The 18,195-nt window shown below is 37.5% G+C and overlaps 1 protein-coding gene across 3 annotated transcripts; it reads left to right on the plus strand.

Annotated features, from left to right (window-relative positions):
- Nucleotides 1–7,179: 7,179 nt before the first annotated feature.
- Nucleotides 7,180–15,993, plus strand: LOC130217323 (ALK and LTK ligand 2a-like). 3 transcript variants are annotated; one of them, XM_056449415.1, is made up of 6 exons: nt 7,186–7,942; nt 9,060–9,347; nt 11,154–11,207; nt 11,286–11,366; nt 11,570–11,648; nt 15,226–15,993. In XM_056449415.1, the coding sequence occupies exons 2-5, from the start codon at nt 9,110–9,112 to the stop codon at nt 11,632–11,634; spliced, it is 438 nt and encodes a 145-aa protein (XP_056305390.1). In that variant the 5' UTR covers nt 7,186–7,942; nt 9,060–9,109; the 3' UTR covers nt 11,635–11,648; nt 15,226–15,993. The 3 variants fall into 3 exon arrangements, with proteins under 3 accessions (XP_056305391.1, XP_056305390.1, XP_056305389.1); XM_056449414.1 differs by having other exon boundaries at nt 7,191–7,942; nt 15,223–15,993; XM_056449416.1 differs by lacking the exons at nt 11,570–11,648; nt 15,226–15,993 and adding an exon at nt 11,469–11,561 and having other exon boundaries at nt 7,180–7,942.
- The last annotated feature ends 2,202 nt before the right edge of the window (nt 15,994–18,195 follow it).

The following is an 18,195-nucleotide window of genomic DNA, read 5'->3' on the forward strand; positions in this document are numbered from 1 at the left end:
TATTTGTTTAAATTGTTACAAATTTATTAAAAATAAAAAACCTGAAAAATCACATGTACATTAGTATTCACAACCTTTGCCATAAAGCTCTAAATTGAGCTCAGGTACATTCTGTTTGCACTGATCATTCTTGAGATGCTTATTGGAGTTCACCTGTGGTAAATTCAGTTGATTTGACATGATTTGAAAAGGCATACACCTGTCTATATAAGGTCCCAGGGTTGATAGTGCATGTCAAAGCACAAACCAAGCATGAAGACAAAGGAATTGTCTGTAGAACTCGGAGACAGGATTGTTTCGAGGCACAAGGCTGAGGAAGGTTACAGAAAAATTTCTGCTGCTCTGAAAGTTCTAATGACCACAGTGGCCTCCATCATCCATAAGTGGAAGATGTTTGGAACGACCAGGACTCTTCCTAGAGCAGGCTGGCCATCTAAGCTGAGTGATCATAAGAGAAGAGCCCTAGTCAGAGAGGTGATCAATAACCCGATGGTCACTCTGTCTGAGCTTCAGCGTTCTTCTGTGGAGAGAGGAGAACCTTACAGAAGGACAACCATCTGTGCAGCAATCCACCAATCAGGCCTGTATGGTAGAGTGGCCAGACGGAAGCCACTGCCCACCTGGAATTTGCTAAAAGGCATCTGAAGGACTCTCAGACCATAAGAAACAAAATTCTCTGGTCTGATGAGACTAAAATTGAACTCTTTGAAGTGAATGCCAGGCGTTAGGTTTGGAGAAAACCAGGCACCGATCATCACCAGGCTAATGCCATCCCTACATTGAAGCATGGTGGTGGCAGCATCATGCTGTGGGGATGTTTTTCAGCAGCAGGAACTGGAAGACTAGTCAGGGTAGAGGGAAAGGTGAATGCAGCAATGTACAGAGATATCCTGAAGACAAGTCCATCTTTCAGCAGGACAATGACCCAAAACACACTGCCAAAATGGAGTGGCTTCACAACAACTCGGTGAATGTCCTTGAGTGGCCCAGCCAGAGCCCAGACCTAAATCCTATTGAACATTTCCAGAGAGATCTGAAAATAGCTGTGCACCGTCGCTTCCCATCCAACCTCATAGAGCTTGAGAGGTACTGCAAAGAGGAATGGGCAAAAATTCCCAAAGACAGGTGTGCCAAGCTTGTGGTTGGGTTTAGGAAAGGGGTAGATGGGGGGAATCGGTCAGTCGGTTGGTCAGTCAGTCGACAGTGGCCTCTGGTGGATTTACACAAGAACAGCAGAAGTGAATGGCACTCGCGAAAGAAATTTGAGATCTCAAAAAATTTACACAGTGGCCTTTGGTGGATTCACAAAAACAAAAACTGTGAAAAAATTAACAAAATATTTTGCACTCTCCAGAAATTGACATAGGGGTATGTAATCAGAATGGGTTGAAATTAGCATATAACTTTTTGATTCTGGGGTGAGAGTAAATACTATATATTTAACCTATAAATAAATAAAATAAATCTATTTACTATATTGTTTAAATTGACTAAAGCTAATGATCTGTTTTGTAATGAGGCCAGTGTACTTTACCTTGGTTACAGAAAGGTTAATTTGCTGAAAGAACAAACAAATTAGCAAACAAAAAAAAGCCATGCAACTTTGGCAACATCCATTTAACCTAAATATAGGCTCATTTGTCTTGTAAATGTTTGTTCAAAGAGCTTCCTAGAGGTGTAAGCTAAGTGACAGGCAAAGAGAGCGAGAAGTGAAGCCAGAAATAAAAAGCAGATCTTCAAGACCATCTGCCAGGCTAACTTTGGCCGCTGTTTACAATGCCTTAGTCGGACAAAAGGAAAGTAAAATATAATAAGGGTTGGAGGGCTTGTCATGCATTTGTTACTTTAAAACATAAGCAATTTATATGGCAGGCATTTTAAAAAGTTTATGTCAGTTTTGCCAGCAAGACTGTGGACTTTGCAGGAAAGCACAACAATTGTATGGACCTCACCAAGAAGTTCAGCCAACACGAGAAACAGAGCACAATAAAATAAATTTATTGGACTTAAAGAAAGCCCAAGTGGCCACATAAAAAAATACTTCAACATCCAACTCCTAGCAAAAGAAGCTGTTGTACATTTCTGAGTTTTCAGAGGACAAAGGAAGATAAAAAGACAAACCAGATGGGCAGTCTGAGAAAGACTCCAACCAGCAATAAAGGTGAATAAATGTGCAAGAAAAACTCATTGACTTATTCCAACTGCAATAATGGGGTGTACATGCTCAATACTGGAAATTCAGAGAATTTAAAGTTTTAGAATTTAAAAAAAAGTATGGCATATTGCTGTGCACTCAAAATATGTCATTAAAATCATTTCATGATTAATTATTTCCCTCACATGCTTTGTTTGCTTGCAATAAAATCTAAGGTAAAGAGGCCTGTGGTCTGGCCTTCAAAACTCTTCAGTGATTTATATGGGAATTCTTTGAATGACATGTTTGAAATGTACATACATACATGCCTCTTTATGATAAGTCGCTGATGCCTTCTTTGATAAATGAGTCTTCTAAATGACTAAATGTTAGGTGAATGTATATATGTGACTATGAACAGCAGTGTTAGGTGTACATGTTTTGTAATTTAAATGTTTACATTGCTAACTAAGTAAGCTTTCCATTGATGTACAGTTCAATGTAAAAAAGCAATTAGTGGACTACTTTAAAGGGCACCTGTGTTGAAAATCATCTTTTGGACAGAACTGTGTGTAGGTATAGTGTCCACATTCATATTGGGGCGATATAAACACAATAAGTCTCTTTTTTTATTTTCCTGACCTTAAAATAAGATCCAAATCCCTCCCATTTTCAGGCCGACTGCAACGTGATGTAGGAGTGCGGTTTCCCCGCCCACCGAATTGATTGACAGCCGCGTATTAACATGTCTCCATAGTAATGCGTATAATCATATCAATAAGGCAGGATGAGTTTTACAAGTTTAAAATGTTTTTAAAACAGTGCATGTTGGTAATGAATTACATCGATTTTACCGTCTATATCACCACAGCAGCATGTCAGTACAATAATAAAAGAAGACGCCTCAATTCCCGTATGTGGATGTTAAATCAGGTTTATTTTGTTCATTACCATAACGGATATCCATACATTAATGGACATTAATGTGTATCCTGTCAATGTGTATCCTGTCACAGTTGCTGTGCAAAAACAGTGCAAAGTTAAACGTGCACACTGTGTGCGTGTGTGCTTGCTGTGTGTCTTTGTGTGTGCGTGAACTTTGTAACGACATTAACTCATTGTTGCAGAAATGCTTAAATTAACTCCACAACAACTACATCAGATAATCATTGGGAAAGTTCTTACTGTAGTATTTCTCACAAGCGTTACGTGAGATCTGCTTCCTTCATGTCTGTCACTGTGCTGTTTATCTGATGAAGATGGAGATTGAAGCACACTCTGACAGGCACATGGGAACGGTGGGCGGGGAGAACTAGCATTAAAGGCACAGACAACAAAAACAGCTACATTGTGTTCAGAGTAGAGAATTCTTATATTCCAATGCTATAATAAATAATCTGATGAGTGTTTTCAGCTGAAACTTTACAGACACATTCTGGACACAAAAAAGACTTATCTGAAATCTTATCTGACTTATCTGATGCCCTTTAAACAAGTTCAATTCAATTCAATTCAATTCACCTTTATTTGTATAGCGCTTATACAATGTAGATTGTGTCAAAGCAGCTTCACATAAAAGGTCATAGTAAATAGCAACAGTGTAGTTCAGTTTGTAGTGTTTAAGTTCAGTTCAGTTGAGCTCAGTTCAGTGTGGTTTAATAATCACTACTGAGAGTCCAAATACTGAAGAGCAAATCCAACGATGCGCAGCTCTATAGACCCTGAACCATGCAAGCCAGAGGCGACAGCGGAGAGGGAAAAAATTGAATAACAAGTGAGAAAACTCATTGAGTAAGTAAATGAACTATGTGTATAATTTTAAAAAATTAAGTGAACTAAATAGTTCTAAGTTAAAACAAAGTTAAAACAAAGATATTTACTTTTTTTTTAAAGTATAATTAATTTTTTTATGCAAAGGGTTTATTCAATTTTTAAATAACTGCTTTTAAAGTGTATGGTTTGTTAGGACAGGCCAATATTTGGCAGAGAAACAAATAATTAAAAAATCTGAAATGGGAATGTAAAATTTACAAGTGAAAAAATTAAATACTGAGAAAAATATAGCCCTAAGTTGTTAATATGTAGTGCTTAGTAATGGACGATACTAATAACAAATTGAGTTTTGATATATTTATGGTAGGATATTTACAAAATATATGAATGGAACATGATATTTACTTAATATTCTCATAATTTTAGCATAAAGTAGAAATCAATCAATTTGACCCATAAATGTATTTGTGGCTATTATCAAAAGTATACCTATGATCTTTTTCGACAGATAATTTATATTAAAAATGTCATTATTTGGCACAGGTCAAGATAAAACAAGTAAATATCACTTCTTTAGATACCTCCCGCTGTGAAGTTTTGTGTCCTCCTCAATGAGCCACTATCTATCACTGCCTCCCTCCTCCCTGCTTGACTCTATTATGGAGCTGAACCCATACTTTAAGGGACTTATTGGCAAAACATATTCTATAATTAATTTCTACAATCTGGAACCCCTAGTGCAATTAAAAAAACATGGGAGGTGGAAGTGGAAAACATCTTCAATTTGTTTAAAACAGAGTTATATAATTTAAAGTAATACACAGATTACATTGGTCCAAAGTGAAACTAGCCAAATCTAAACGAAATATAAAGCCTAATTGTGACCGATGTAATATTGAGCCAGATACTCTATCTCATATGTTTTGGGCTTGTTCAAAATTAAAGGATTTCTGGCAGCTAATATTTAAACTTCTCACTGACATATATAGAACCTGAGGCTATAGCTCAAATTTTTGGTATCACACCACAGTCCTTATGTTTTAATAAAAGCCAGATAAATGTGATTGCCTTTGCTACACTTTCAGCTAGAAGGTTAATATTGGTGAAAAGGAAGGAAAAATTTCCTCCAACCTTTAACCAATGGCTTATGGAACTCCTATGATATACTGTAAGAGGTTGTACTGATGTGTTTTTTTTTTCTCACCTGGCAACCTGTTTTAGATCACATAAAGAAGATGGACGCTTCAGTCATTTTAGAAGAGTAGAATATTCGCATGTTATTTTTTACATTTTTATTTGTTTATTATTTTTTTCTTTTCTTTTTCCTTTTCTTTCCTTTTATATATGAGAGTAAAATATGTTTTTCTTAATTATTATTTATTTGTATTTTATCTTAATATCATTTATATATTTTTATGGAACCTAAATGTATGTGTGCGACGGGTTTTGTTTGTTGTGTAATAAAAAAAGTGAAAACCTATTTGTACTGTATGCTTCATATCTAACATGTTCAATAAAAATATTTTTGAACAAAAGATAAAACATGATGATGACATCAGAGAGGGATTTTTTGAATCATTTATTTTCTTAAATCATGAAATTGGCTTTTTATTTTAAACTTCATAACAAAGGGTGTTGCCAGATGTTGCTTCATGACCCGTAAGATTTTATGGCATTTAATAATTATGCTTATCAGATATGTATCTTTATAGTCATTTAATACCTTGTTATTTTCACTGTGCGTCTCAGATATAATTTGTGCATGAGCATGTTTTAAATTTCCATATGAAAACTCTACAAAATATTAGATTTTGTGGTGTGAACTGCATTTCTTTTGGAGCATGATATAGGTCTATGGACATTCATTCAATCATTCTCTTTTCGGCTTAGTCCCTTTATTAATCAAGGGTGGCCACAGCGGAATGAACCGCTAACTTATCCAGCATATGTTTTACACAGCGGATGCCCTTCCAGCTGCAACCCATAAACTGATAAACACAAATACACACTCATTCACTCCAGACAATTTAGCTTACCCAATTCACCTATAGCGCATGTATTTGGACTGTGGGGGAAACCGGAGCACTCCACACAGAAATGCCAACTGACCCAACCGAGGCTCAAACCAGCCACCTTCTTGTTGTGAGGCGACATTGCTACCCACTGCGCCACCACGTCTATAGTCACTATATTTAAAAGGAAAGTTCACCCTTTATTATTATTATCATTTACTCACCTGCAGGCCAGATGGTCTTTGGAAGTATATGTTCTTGACTCTCGTAGTACAGGAAGCCATCATCTTGAGTATTAATGGATGGCCTGTGGGTAAAAAAAAAATCAACTGCATTTTATTTTTATTTTAGGTGAAATGTCCCTATAAAAAAGATAGATCACACTAGAACTAAAATAAGCAATTTACTCACCTTTGACTTGTTTCAAACCCATTAGAGTTTTCTTTGTCAGTTGAACACAAAAGAAGATACTTTGAAGTATGTTAGAAACCTGTTCCCATTGACCTCTATAGTTGTTTTTCTTGCTGTGGATGTCAACATAGTTGGTACAACAGAAAACATGAAACTTTTTTAGTTAAGAGTGTGTAAATAATGGCAGAACTATCACTCTAATGTAATATAACCAAAGCAACATCAATAATAAATATCCCCCTGTGTTCCACATCCTATATGAGGTCAAATGGGTTTATAACAAGATGATGATGACAGAGTTTTCATTTATGGATGACCTATTGCTTTAAATGTCTTTCTGAGTGCTTTAAACCTGCAACCTCTTAGATAGCAGTGTAAAAAGTTGACCGCCATTCTCCAGGCCTCGCTGCACAGAAATAGGTTTTATGATAGCTATCCAATGTAATCACTGAATCAGGTGTACCTGCCTTTATGAGCACTTCGCTTTACTGATAAGATAACACCACACATTAAGCTGTCTCCATGTAAACAAGCCAAAACAGTAGAGCAAATACAAACGAGTCTCAACAAAAGTTTGCAACCAGACATTGTTATATTCTTACAAAGCAATCAACTCATAAAACATCACGAACATCACCTTGTCGTTTAATTGAACACCACCTTGTCGTTTAATTCTGTGTGATGGTGTTAGGTGTTGGTTTAATTGACTTGAAGGGGCCCCAAACTGCCGTCTACCTTTGAGTCCGCCCATGCAAGATCACCACCATTCGTGACCGGGATTGGAGCCAGATTGCTCCATGTTCTCGTTTGCTGCTTTGAGGGAGTGGTATAAACGAAAAGCAAACACAAACTAATCCGAACTCACTTTTCCTCCGGTCTGTTTGCCCGACTGTTTCTCTTGAGCTATCATTACCATTACGCAGAATAATTACATCAGCTCGCAGCCACTTCCAGGCATCGATCTGTAACTCGAATCAATCCTCTGGGGACCCAAAGGGATGAAATGGTGATCTATGGTTGTGTGTGAGGGGAAAAACCTGACTTTCAGGCACCGTCGGAGTTCCAGTCTGTGCGATGGTGGGACGGTTCCTGGTATAGCTGCATCTCTTCCTTCTAAGTGCTCTAATGAGATAGTGGGCAAGAAAAAAACTGTCCGCGGGATGCAGCGTGTGAGAAACGGGAATATGAAGATGTGCGGCGTATGTGTAACGAGTTTCTAATTAAAGACACAGCGATGTGAGGCCACGAGGGACGACTGCTTCCGTCTGAGAGCCTCAATAAATTGGCGAGAATCGACGGCGAATGTTTGGAGACGTTCAGAAGGCGAGCGGCGCGCGCGCTCAGAGTCCTCCAGGAGCTTTCTGTGGAGTTTTGGAAACATCAGAAAGGAGTCTGACCACTTCAACTTCCCACGCTTGAATATAATAAAGGACAGTTCGCTTTAAAGGACAGCGCGCTTCTCGTTCTCTCTCTCTCTCTCTTTCCAGCTCGTTTTGCGAGCATTGCGTGGGGTTTAAATAAGCACCGGACACTCGGCACTCAATAAAACAAACAGCGCGCGCCAAAATCGCCTCAGGCTGCTGTGGAGATTCAAGGACACGACCGTCCTCAGGTAGGTTACTGAAGGATTTATGACTTATGGTGATTCTTATTTATCATATGACGGCTGTAACTTTGTAAGCTTTTCACCAATCCTTCTTTATATACAACTTAATTATAAATTATTTACAAAATAACCCTAAAGTGTGACCTACAGTACTAGTCAAAGTTTGGACACACTGCTGAATTATATATATATATATATATATATATATATATATATATATATATATATATATATATATATATATATATATATATATATATATATATATGAGACTTATCTTAATGCAGTGCTCAATTTGATGTATCGTATGTTTATTTAGGTTATTTACCTTCTTTTTTAAATTAATATAGTATTAGTACCTTTTAACTATGTTTTTTAAAGCAGAATTACTATTTCTAAAACCCATGGTTAATTTGTGGTTACCATTGCTTAATTAGTTTTTAATCTGTGGTAAACCCGTGGTTAATTTACATAAATCACATAGAAATGGACTATTTGAGATTTAAGAACAGGCTGTAGACTATAAAGCTCTTGCACAGCTCAGATTATTTGTTTTGTGAAAAATTGAGAAGATTTGAGCTCATATAGAGACTTCTGATGGGCGATGGAGGCACATCTGAAGTCTGAAAGTTTAGAGAAAACACGTGCGAGCTTCTCAGGAGAAGCAGGAGACTTCTCCGTTTGCTCTTCATATGCTACTGCTGTCGAGGAAAACCAATGACTAATGGACAAACATAAATTGTTCCTACATATCAGTTTCTTTCTGAAGTCTCGACTGATTTATTTTCTCAATGAATGAGTTGGACTGAGTAGAGGAAAATCAGCCAAGAAGTGCTGGGCATGTGAACTCTTTCACTTCAGCTGGGATTAAACCCATCACAGGAGGCACTCAAATTGAAAACAATCCAGAGACAGTTTGGATTTGTCTTAAATTCGAATCACAAGTGCTACAGTGCTGATTATACAATATTAAAAATGACAATAAAAAGAAAGAGTAGGCGTGTCCAAACTGACTGGTAGTGAAAGTCAAACAAGACTTCTATTTTAAATAAATCGTAAAAGCCTCCAAAGTTCATTTCTAACATAAAAGTGCATCTTATAAACCCTGCCACTTCTTCTCCAGACTGCGCGATCCTGGACTTGGGCTGTGCGCGCACTCTGGTTTCGGGAGAGATGCGCGCGCTGCGAGCTCCGGTGCTGGTAATGGGGCTCCTAATGTTAATCTGCACTGCCGCACAAAGTGATGCCAGCGCGAACAAAGTGGAGAAAACGCTCAGACGGATCATGGAAATCATGAGACAGGTGGAAAACAGCGCTGACGACGAGAGCGCGCAAAAGACAGAGAGCGCGCCTGAGCTGAAGGACACGCACACGCACCATCTCAAAACGGCAAGTGGGGAAACAATTTTAGGTAAGCGGGGCATTAAAAGATACACAGAATGTCAGTGCACTGGATATTAGAATGTGGGACAACCCAAACTGACATTTTAAGCAAAATGCTGTCTAGTAAGTACAATGTTCAGCATAATTGAGTACACCCCATTTTGAAAATGAATATTTTTATCCATTTCTCAGTGAATATAGGCAATGTGTTTTGGTGCATTTAAACAAAACAGATTTATTAAACAGATATATTTATTAGAATGCTATTTTAGTCACCAAACCTATTTAGAAATTGAAAGATAACACAATTAAATTTAAGCTAAATATTGCACAAAAAATTACAACCTACAAAATTTCAACTAAAATTTGAATTTTTTTTTGCTTCTCTTGATTTTTCCTCTTTTTAAAATTTGTATTTAATATTTTTCTATAACATAAACATTTGGGTGTACTAGTTTTTGGGCTGTTATCGTAAGTTATTTTATTAGATAAGCTCCAGATTTGGCTTCAGTACTGACTAATCTAATGTATATGCACAAATATAATATTGTATAGCTTCCTATTAAAATATAAATTTAAAAGAGAGATTTGTGAGGGGTGCACTTATATATGCTGAGCACTGTATTACAAATAAAGGTTACAAAAGAGGGTTTTAACACATATGCCATGGAAGAACAATTTTCGGATCCCTAAAAGAACAACTCAGCGAACATTTCTGATAAGAATCAAGATTTTCTCAGTTTAGTGAACATTTTAATCATCATTAACAGTTTAATCAGAAAGAAAAAGTTTCTATAAATGTTAAATGGTTTTTTGTGGAACTATCAATGGCAATAGTTCCCAATATTGAAATTTCTTAAATGGCTGGTATATTTAGGAGTTTATTTTCCTGTTTAGCACAAAAGAAGTTACAGAAGGATGTTGGAAACTGGTAGCCATCACGAATAGAATACTATGGAGGTCAGTGGCTAATGTTTCCAACATTGTTTGAAATATCTGTTCAAAAGGAGAAAAAAAAACTTAAAATGGAAGTTAAATGATGACAGAATTGAAATATGAGCTGTAATTTAATAGTCAACTAAATAATTAACTCTATGCATCTACTTTAGGTCATACGAAAGCAATTTGAGTACAAGTGACTGCATAAATGGTTCTGAAAATTGGATCATTGACCATGATCACTTGAGGCCAGCTGGTGTTACATTTTGATATGTAATGCGATGACATCCTAAGTGTCGTCACTGAATGTGCCATCTTATTTTTGACCTACTTTTTAAATCAATGTGACTTACCCTGAAGTCTCGATTCTTCAAAGAATGAGGTCAAAGAGCTTTGCATTGCACCTGTTGTGTGTTGAATCAGACACGTGGAATTGGACATTAGTTTGGGCAGAAGATTATGGCCAACATAAGACTTTCTATGAGAGGGAAGTGTGCAGTCTTCAATTAAATGTTCTTAACCTGGATTCATGGTTCTATAAAGAAAATATAAAAATACATACAGCCTTTATAATGCCCTAAAAAGTTACTTGGGTTATATAAAAAAAGAAGTGTTCATTGACATGGAACCTAAAATGCTATGAAAACTATTTTGTAACCTTTATTTTTAAGAATAAGCTAAATGACTGAAGGTACTGTACATTTCTGTTGATTGAGCTTGGATATTAGTGAGTGTGTGTAGAATGTTAAATATAGGAAAGCGCAGCTTGTTTTGATGTCTAAAGTGCTTAGTCGGAGTGTGTTCATTGCTAGGGAATGTTGAGCGGAGTGATTTGTCTCTCTTGAAGGATCAGAGGATATCCAGCATTTAAATTTTGAATGTTTCTTCTTTGCAGAAATCTTTCCCAGAGACCTCAGAAGGAAAGAGAAAGTTATCGGAATATTAACAGGTAGGAGACTGTCGAATACTCTGAGACATCAAGGCTGTGTGTTTGAGACTTCTAACCTTGTTGTTTTCCATCTGTCAGGTCCTCTTTATTTTGGTCCAAAGTGCAAGAAGGATGTCTACAGGCTTTACCACAACACTAGAGACTGCACCATCCCTGCACGTGAGTACTGTTCCACTCTCCACCACTTCAGATGCTACAGGTCACATCTCTGCCCACATGCACCACCTCCCTTTATATTCATGACAGTCTCATGTCGGCTAGGTGCCGCTGATTTACCGCTGCACACAGAAACAGTATAGGCTACAAATTCAGGACTCATCCAGATGATTATCCAACTCATCCAGCTTTACTCCTGTCCTCAGACTACAGACGTTGCGCGCGGCTCCTGACACGACTGGCGGGGACTCCGAAATGTCAAAAGGGTTAACTTATAATTACCAGGTAAGACACTTACAATTCCCCCTTTTCCTTTCTGATGCAGGAAACTAACAGTGTAAGAAAAAGGGTCACTTTGCTGGTACTGGCTTCTCAAAAGGTGCACTTTTGTATTTTGGGGACACTTAAGGTGCTTTCACACCTGTAGATCGATTGTTTTGTTTTCGAAACAGGGATTAAAATAGTTACACAGTTTATTTTTGTTCTCGGTGCAGTTCGCTTTCACATGGCAAAGTTTCTAAATGGAGCAAAATAGTTAAAACAAGTCACATGCGATCTCCTCACATTGGTCAGAGTTCCACGGTTTATTTTTAAGAGTCCCGCTTAGCTGTCATGAACTCTTATTTTAATGTATAACGATGAGCACTAAGATATAAGCAAAAATCTGCGCTTTAATTTTGAATGGTGACACCCACAGACATCGTCACCAAATATAAATCAGAGGTAAGACTTTCTCATACATACAGTAGCCGTTGGCTAGAATTATGCATTATAGGCTTTATGTTAGAGAGAAATAAAAGTTAAACCAAGACTGCAGTTCGTTAAATTTTGCTAACTGATAAACAGCTCTCGTTAATAGTTCAGCATGCTTTCACTTTCGTATTTGACATGAAACGCACATTTACCGGTAGGAATGACATTCTGCCATACTCATAATTCTCTCTCCATATAGACATATATATGCTTATTACATATCCATACTGTGATATAGCTGGTTGGATAGTTTGTTGGATCGTATTGCTTTCTCACTACAATCGATCCGCTCCAGAGTGTGTTCACCTCATTCAGGTGATCTCGGGCCGATTGTTTTAGCGTGGATCTGACTGCGATTGCTGGATTCACATATGGCAAACGAACTGCGCTAACTGGGCTAAACGCGTCAGGTTCCCAAGCAAAGGTCTAGGTGTGAAAGCACCCTGAAGCTACTAACCTAGACATTTAATGTTTCGATATGAACCTTTTTGGTAACGTGTACTTTTTGAAAAGATGTTGACCCTACTGACAGCTTTTCTACCCTTATGTGTAAGAAGCATACCTTAATGAAAGGTGGGGAATGGGGCATACTCATGGTCCTCAGAGTCTATAAAATGAAGGGCATTGATTGATTAAACACTATATCTAAATGTGTGTGTATACTGACAAAGGATTTGGGACATCTGTCTGTACATACACATAATCTTTAAAGGGAGAATTCACCTAAAAATGTAAATTCCGTCATCATTTACTCACCCTTGATTCAAATCTTTATGAGTTTGTTTCTTCTGATAAACATAAAATAAGTCATTTTGAAAAATGCTGAAAGCTTTTTTTTTCCTACAATGAAAGTAAAAGTTTCCGGTTTTCATCTTTTTTCAAAATATCTATTTTTTTTTAATAGAAGAAACAATTTCATAAAGGTTCGGAGCCACTTGAGAGTGAGTTAATAGTAAGTATATTTACATCATTGGGTGAACTATCCATTTAATGACATCCCAAGCTTAGTCTGTATGGTTTAATATGGAGTTGGCCACACCCCAAGGTTTAGTAGTGCATTTATGGAAAAGTTTGACCATTCTTCTAGAAGCATATTTAAGAAGTCAGGCAATGATGGTCTCCACTCTAATATATGCACAATATATTCTCTTGGGTTGACATCAGGACTTTGTGCAGGCCAGTCAAGATTCTCCTCACCACACTCGCTCATTTTCTTCATGGACTGTCCTTTTTGCACTGGTGTGCAATCATGTTGGAACAGGGATACCCATCACCAAACTGTTCCCAAAAAGTTGGAGAAATTGTCCAACAAGTATTGGTATGCTGAAGCTGAAGTTTCTTTCACTGGAACTAAGAGGCCAGGCCTAAACCTTGAAAAACATCACCACACTATAATACCCCACCACCAAACTTTACAATTGGCACAATGTAGTCAAACAAGCACTGTTCTCCTGGCAAACACTAAACCCATTGGCTTGCCAGACAGAGAAGCATGATTGATCACTCCATAGAACAACTTAAGTCCTAGAGTCCAGTGGCGGCCTGCTTTACACTACATTTTGCATTGCATTTGATGCTGTAAGGCTTGGACCCAGCTTCTCGCCCATAGAACCCCATTCACTGTTCTTGAGGTAATCTGATGTCCACACAAAGTTTGTAGCTGTTGACTGCAAAAAGCTGGTGACGTTAGCACACTAAACACCTCACTAGTGCAGACCCAGCTGTGATTTTACACGGCCTATCACTTCTTGGCTGAGTTGTTGTTGTTCCCAATTGCTTCCATTCAATGTAGTGAAGAAAGTTACCACGTTCACAGAGCTCCTGAGAGGGACCCATTCTTTCTAAATTGTTTGTAGAAGTGTCTGGATGTCTAGGTGCTTGATTCTATACACCTTGGGCAATGAAAGTGACTGGAACACATGAATTCAATGATTTAGAAGGATTCTCCAAATCTTTTGGTAACATAATGTGTGTGTACTTGTTTATGTGGTTTACACATTGTTTAAATGACATAGACATGACCTAGTTGTACTCAATTAGAATGGTTTTACGAGGACATGCCTTATGTCCACATAATTCAAATGCTTAAAATCTTAGTTAACAAGGTCTCTTAACAAGTTCAATGTTAGGGATGGATAAAGGGGTAAGGCAAAGGCAGGAGCAGCTTGACTAGTGTATTCAGCATTGAACTCCTCTGTGTTATAAATGGGAATGTTTATGTTTTTACTATAATAAATTCATTATAAAATGCTAAAAATTATACTGCATCATTAATTAATATGTTTTAAAGCAACATTTTCAAGTTATTTTTAAATATTAGCAAATAACTTAGGAAATTACCCATGGCAAATTTAATGCAATATGGTTTGGTATATTTATCGTTGGCCAACAGCCTCATACCTTATGTCCTCATAATTTAAATGCTTAAAATCATAGTCAACAAGTTCTCTTGACAAGTTTGATGTAAGGGTTGGATAAAGGGGTAGCGATAGTCTTCAGCAAAGGCTTCAAACTCATTCCTGGAGGGCCGCAGCTCTGCACAGTCCAATCAAACACAGTAAATGCAACTAATTAAGGTGTTCAAGTCTACTAGAGACTATTGGGAGGTGTGGTTGGAGCTAACCTGTGCACAGCTGTGACCCTTCAGGGACCCTCCAGTTTGAGACAATTGGTCTAAGGTATTATAATTAGCAGTTTTTACAGTCGAAAATGCATCACGTCTATGGAGAGTCCTCATAAACCATATATACAAGTATGTGTGTGTGTAGGCAAACTACAAAAGTACATCACATTCATAAAGAACACATGTACTTGGAGGTTTTAAGGTTGAAAATGGATTCCAAGATTAGATAACCAATCCAAGCTATAACCTGCATATCTCAGCAGTAAAGACCCCTGGGAAGTGATTTGAGCAGGTATACAAAGTTTGTGTCAATGCTTTACGTTAAAGTGCTTCTTTCTAAGATTACTCTGCAGGGAGTGTACGTAACAAGCCCCATTTCCCAATTTTTGGTTCTCAGAAGGAAAAGATTACATCCAAAATGCACACATGTAGATAAACAGAGCCAAGTCTGAAACAGCACTAAACTCCACTTCCTTTATCAAGCAGGTTGAAGCCAAACCAGAGTGACCCAGAGAAAACAACAAAAACAGCAGTCAAAAGTGCCTTTGGACAAGAGAAGAGAAGAGAATTTACACCAACACGCAACATTCCACATAATCAGCACATCACGTCCAGAGCACTGCTCGGCCTCTCTGGAGAATAGATGAGGGAAAGAATTGATAGAGCAGTAAATGGATAGAAAAATGGGATGCTCTTGCCCAAGGACGGTATGATGGACTCAGCATGGAGCCGATGTTAAAATACAAGATGTCAGAGAATGAAAACAGAAAAACGCATCTGGCGTTTTGGGTTCTGAACCCGTCTGCCAAAAAAACGAAAACCATTTTCCATTGTTTCATTGCGAAAAAAGGGATTGCCGTGGTTTTTACATTGCGTTCTCATCAGACATTGATAGTGATGTTTCGTGCGACGAGCCTCAACGGGGTTACAAATACAAGGACCTGTCAGTGCAATGAGAGAGAGCTTTCATTTTCTCCGTGCTAGTAAACTGCATGAACGTTTCCTTTCGCTTCAGTTTGCCAGCAGACAGGTCGAGTTCTGCAGTTAATCTGTGACCAGAAGCTTCTCGATGTTTGTTTGTTTGTGAGACTACGACTGTGGAAATACATTCAGTATATTTTGATATGTAAATATTGTACATACGAGACTTACAAATCCCTATAACAAACCACATAAGCATCTGGCGTACGAATGCTTCGTTGGGATATGTATATTTAAAAGAAAATATATTTAAATAAATTATGATTGTTTAAACGCTGTGGTGTCTGATATCGCAAGAAAAATAGAGTCTCGATCTGGATTAACGGCTTATCTTGGCATCGGAAAACCTGTTTGTGAGGGAGTTTTGGAGTTCTTATCGGTCACGCTGGATGCTTCGGATGCTTCTGAGATATTGAATTTTTTTCTTTCTCTGTCTGTAACCACACCAAAGATAACGGTCATCTTCTGTTGCTAAATAATTTAGTGATGGGGAAAACTGTCCAGGGAGTTCCTCAAAAGATGAAGAGGATGGATGAGAGAAGAAAACAACTGGAGGAGAAAGCGAACAAAGGAGTAAACAAAGTGAGTCATGTGGTAAAATGAATCAAAACGACAAGCAAACTTCAAAGTTGGCTGAAAAGTGAGGGTCTAAAAGCAAAGTATGCTTTTTTCTGCTATTTCTGCGCAGAATGGGCTTTATGCACAGCTAATGTTTTTCAGCCAATGATAAACTTCCGGTGAAAGCTTAATGTTACTATTTTCAATTTCATAAGGTTCCTTTTACAGCATCGATGTTGTAATGTCATTACAATACAGTCAGTTTAATAGACTTCAGCATTCATTTAGTTGTTCAAGCATAAAACTAGATGAAAGACCTCTAACGCCGTCAGGATCAGCTGACGAGTGCTGAAACGCCATTGAAAATACTGGGGTAAAACAAACTGTCATATTTTAAAGACCTGGCGGGGAGAAATGGAATTTAATGCAGTGCTTCTGGTCCGGTCTGAAACCCACTTCATATTGTATATCTATCAGGCAGGGAAGATCACAGATTTTGAAAAGAAATCAGACCTTAAACGTGACAATTTTATAAAGGAAAGTCAGTTCAATGGAAGCGCTGAGGCTAGCTGGTTAAAGTTAAATGCCCATGTGCATACCTAACATGAAATATAAACAAATGACTAACATGTTTACTTATATGTTGGGTTTACAATCCAAATCCAATTAGAGCTACTTGTTTGGTAAATAAAGCTACAGCAGGTCTCTGATTTAATACATCTGCTAAAAGGCAGAATTTATTACTTTACAAATAGTATTATATGAAAATGAACTAAAATGTTGCATATTATTCAATAATATTATTGAAATTATTGTAAAAACTGAATAAACATACATTTGTATCCATTTACAGTGAAAGTCAATAAATACATTAAAGGTGCAATGTGTAAGTTTGACACCCAGTGGTTTAACTAGGTATTGCACACCTGGTTCAAAACAAACACAAAGCGCAGGTTGCATTGACGACACCAACAGTAGTGTGCCTTACGATCAAGTCTAAAGGCTGATTTAAGTTGTGTTCTTAATAAAAGTAACGACACACGATAGAAGGAATATTTTCCATATTAAAAGGAGTTTTGTCCAAACCAACACCAGAAATGTATAAGTTAGAAACGGCTTTACTTCTTGCAGCTGAACAACAGAAAACTGACAGTGATCACCTCAGAAAAACTTACAGCACCTTTAAATGATGGACTTATAAAACTGGTGTTATCTGTAGGCGCTACAATAAAAAGATCTTTAAAGCCTGTTAAAATAAAGTTGTGAATATCTTTTAATCGCTCACACCTCCACCTGTCAACATGAGTCTATTGTTTTTTTTGTCGTCTTCAGTAGTTCGCTGTTATTTCATCTCCATTTCTTTTTAGACTGCGAAACTAAGGCTCAGTGTTGACCCCTTGTGGACAAACTATATAAGGCAAAAACTATTTAAAATGTAAAATTAATGTTAATAAAGGGATTTGAGCATATAAAGGCTGTCACATCAGGGAAAGAAATCTTTAATTAGATAAGAATTGAATGAATTTTTATTCAATTTATTTCTAAGACAAACTAAAAATGGATGGGTTTGTAACAGCATGAGGGTGAGCATTTAATAACCGAAACATTCATTCATTTTCTTTTCGGCTTAGTCCCTTTATTAATCAGGGGTCGCCACAGCGGAATAAACCGCCAACTTATCCAGCATATGTTTTACGCAGCAGATGCCCTTCCAGCTGCAACCCAACACCGGGAAACACCCATACACACTTTTTCACACACATGCACCATGGTCAATTTAGCTTAGTCAATTCACCTATAGCACATATCTTTGGACTGTGGGGGAAATGGGAGCACCCGGAGGAAACCTACACTAACACGGAGAGAACATGCAAACTCTCTCAGAAATGCCAACTGGCCCAGCCGGGACTCGAACTA

The sequence above is a fragment of the Danio aesculapii genome, chromosome 23, assembly GCF_903798145.1.
Source record: "Danio aesculapii chromosome 23, fDanAes4.1, whole genome shotgun sequence".
NCBI lineage: Eukaryota > Metazoa > Chordata > Actinopteri > Cypriniformes > Danionidae > Danio > Danio aesculapii.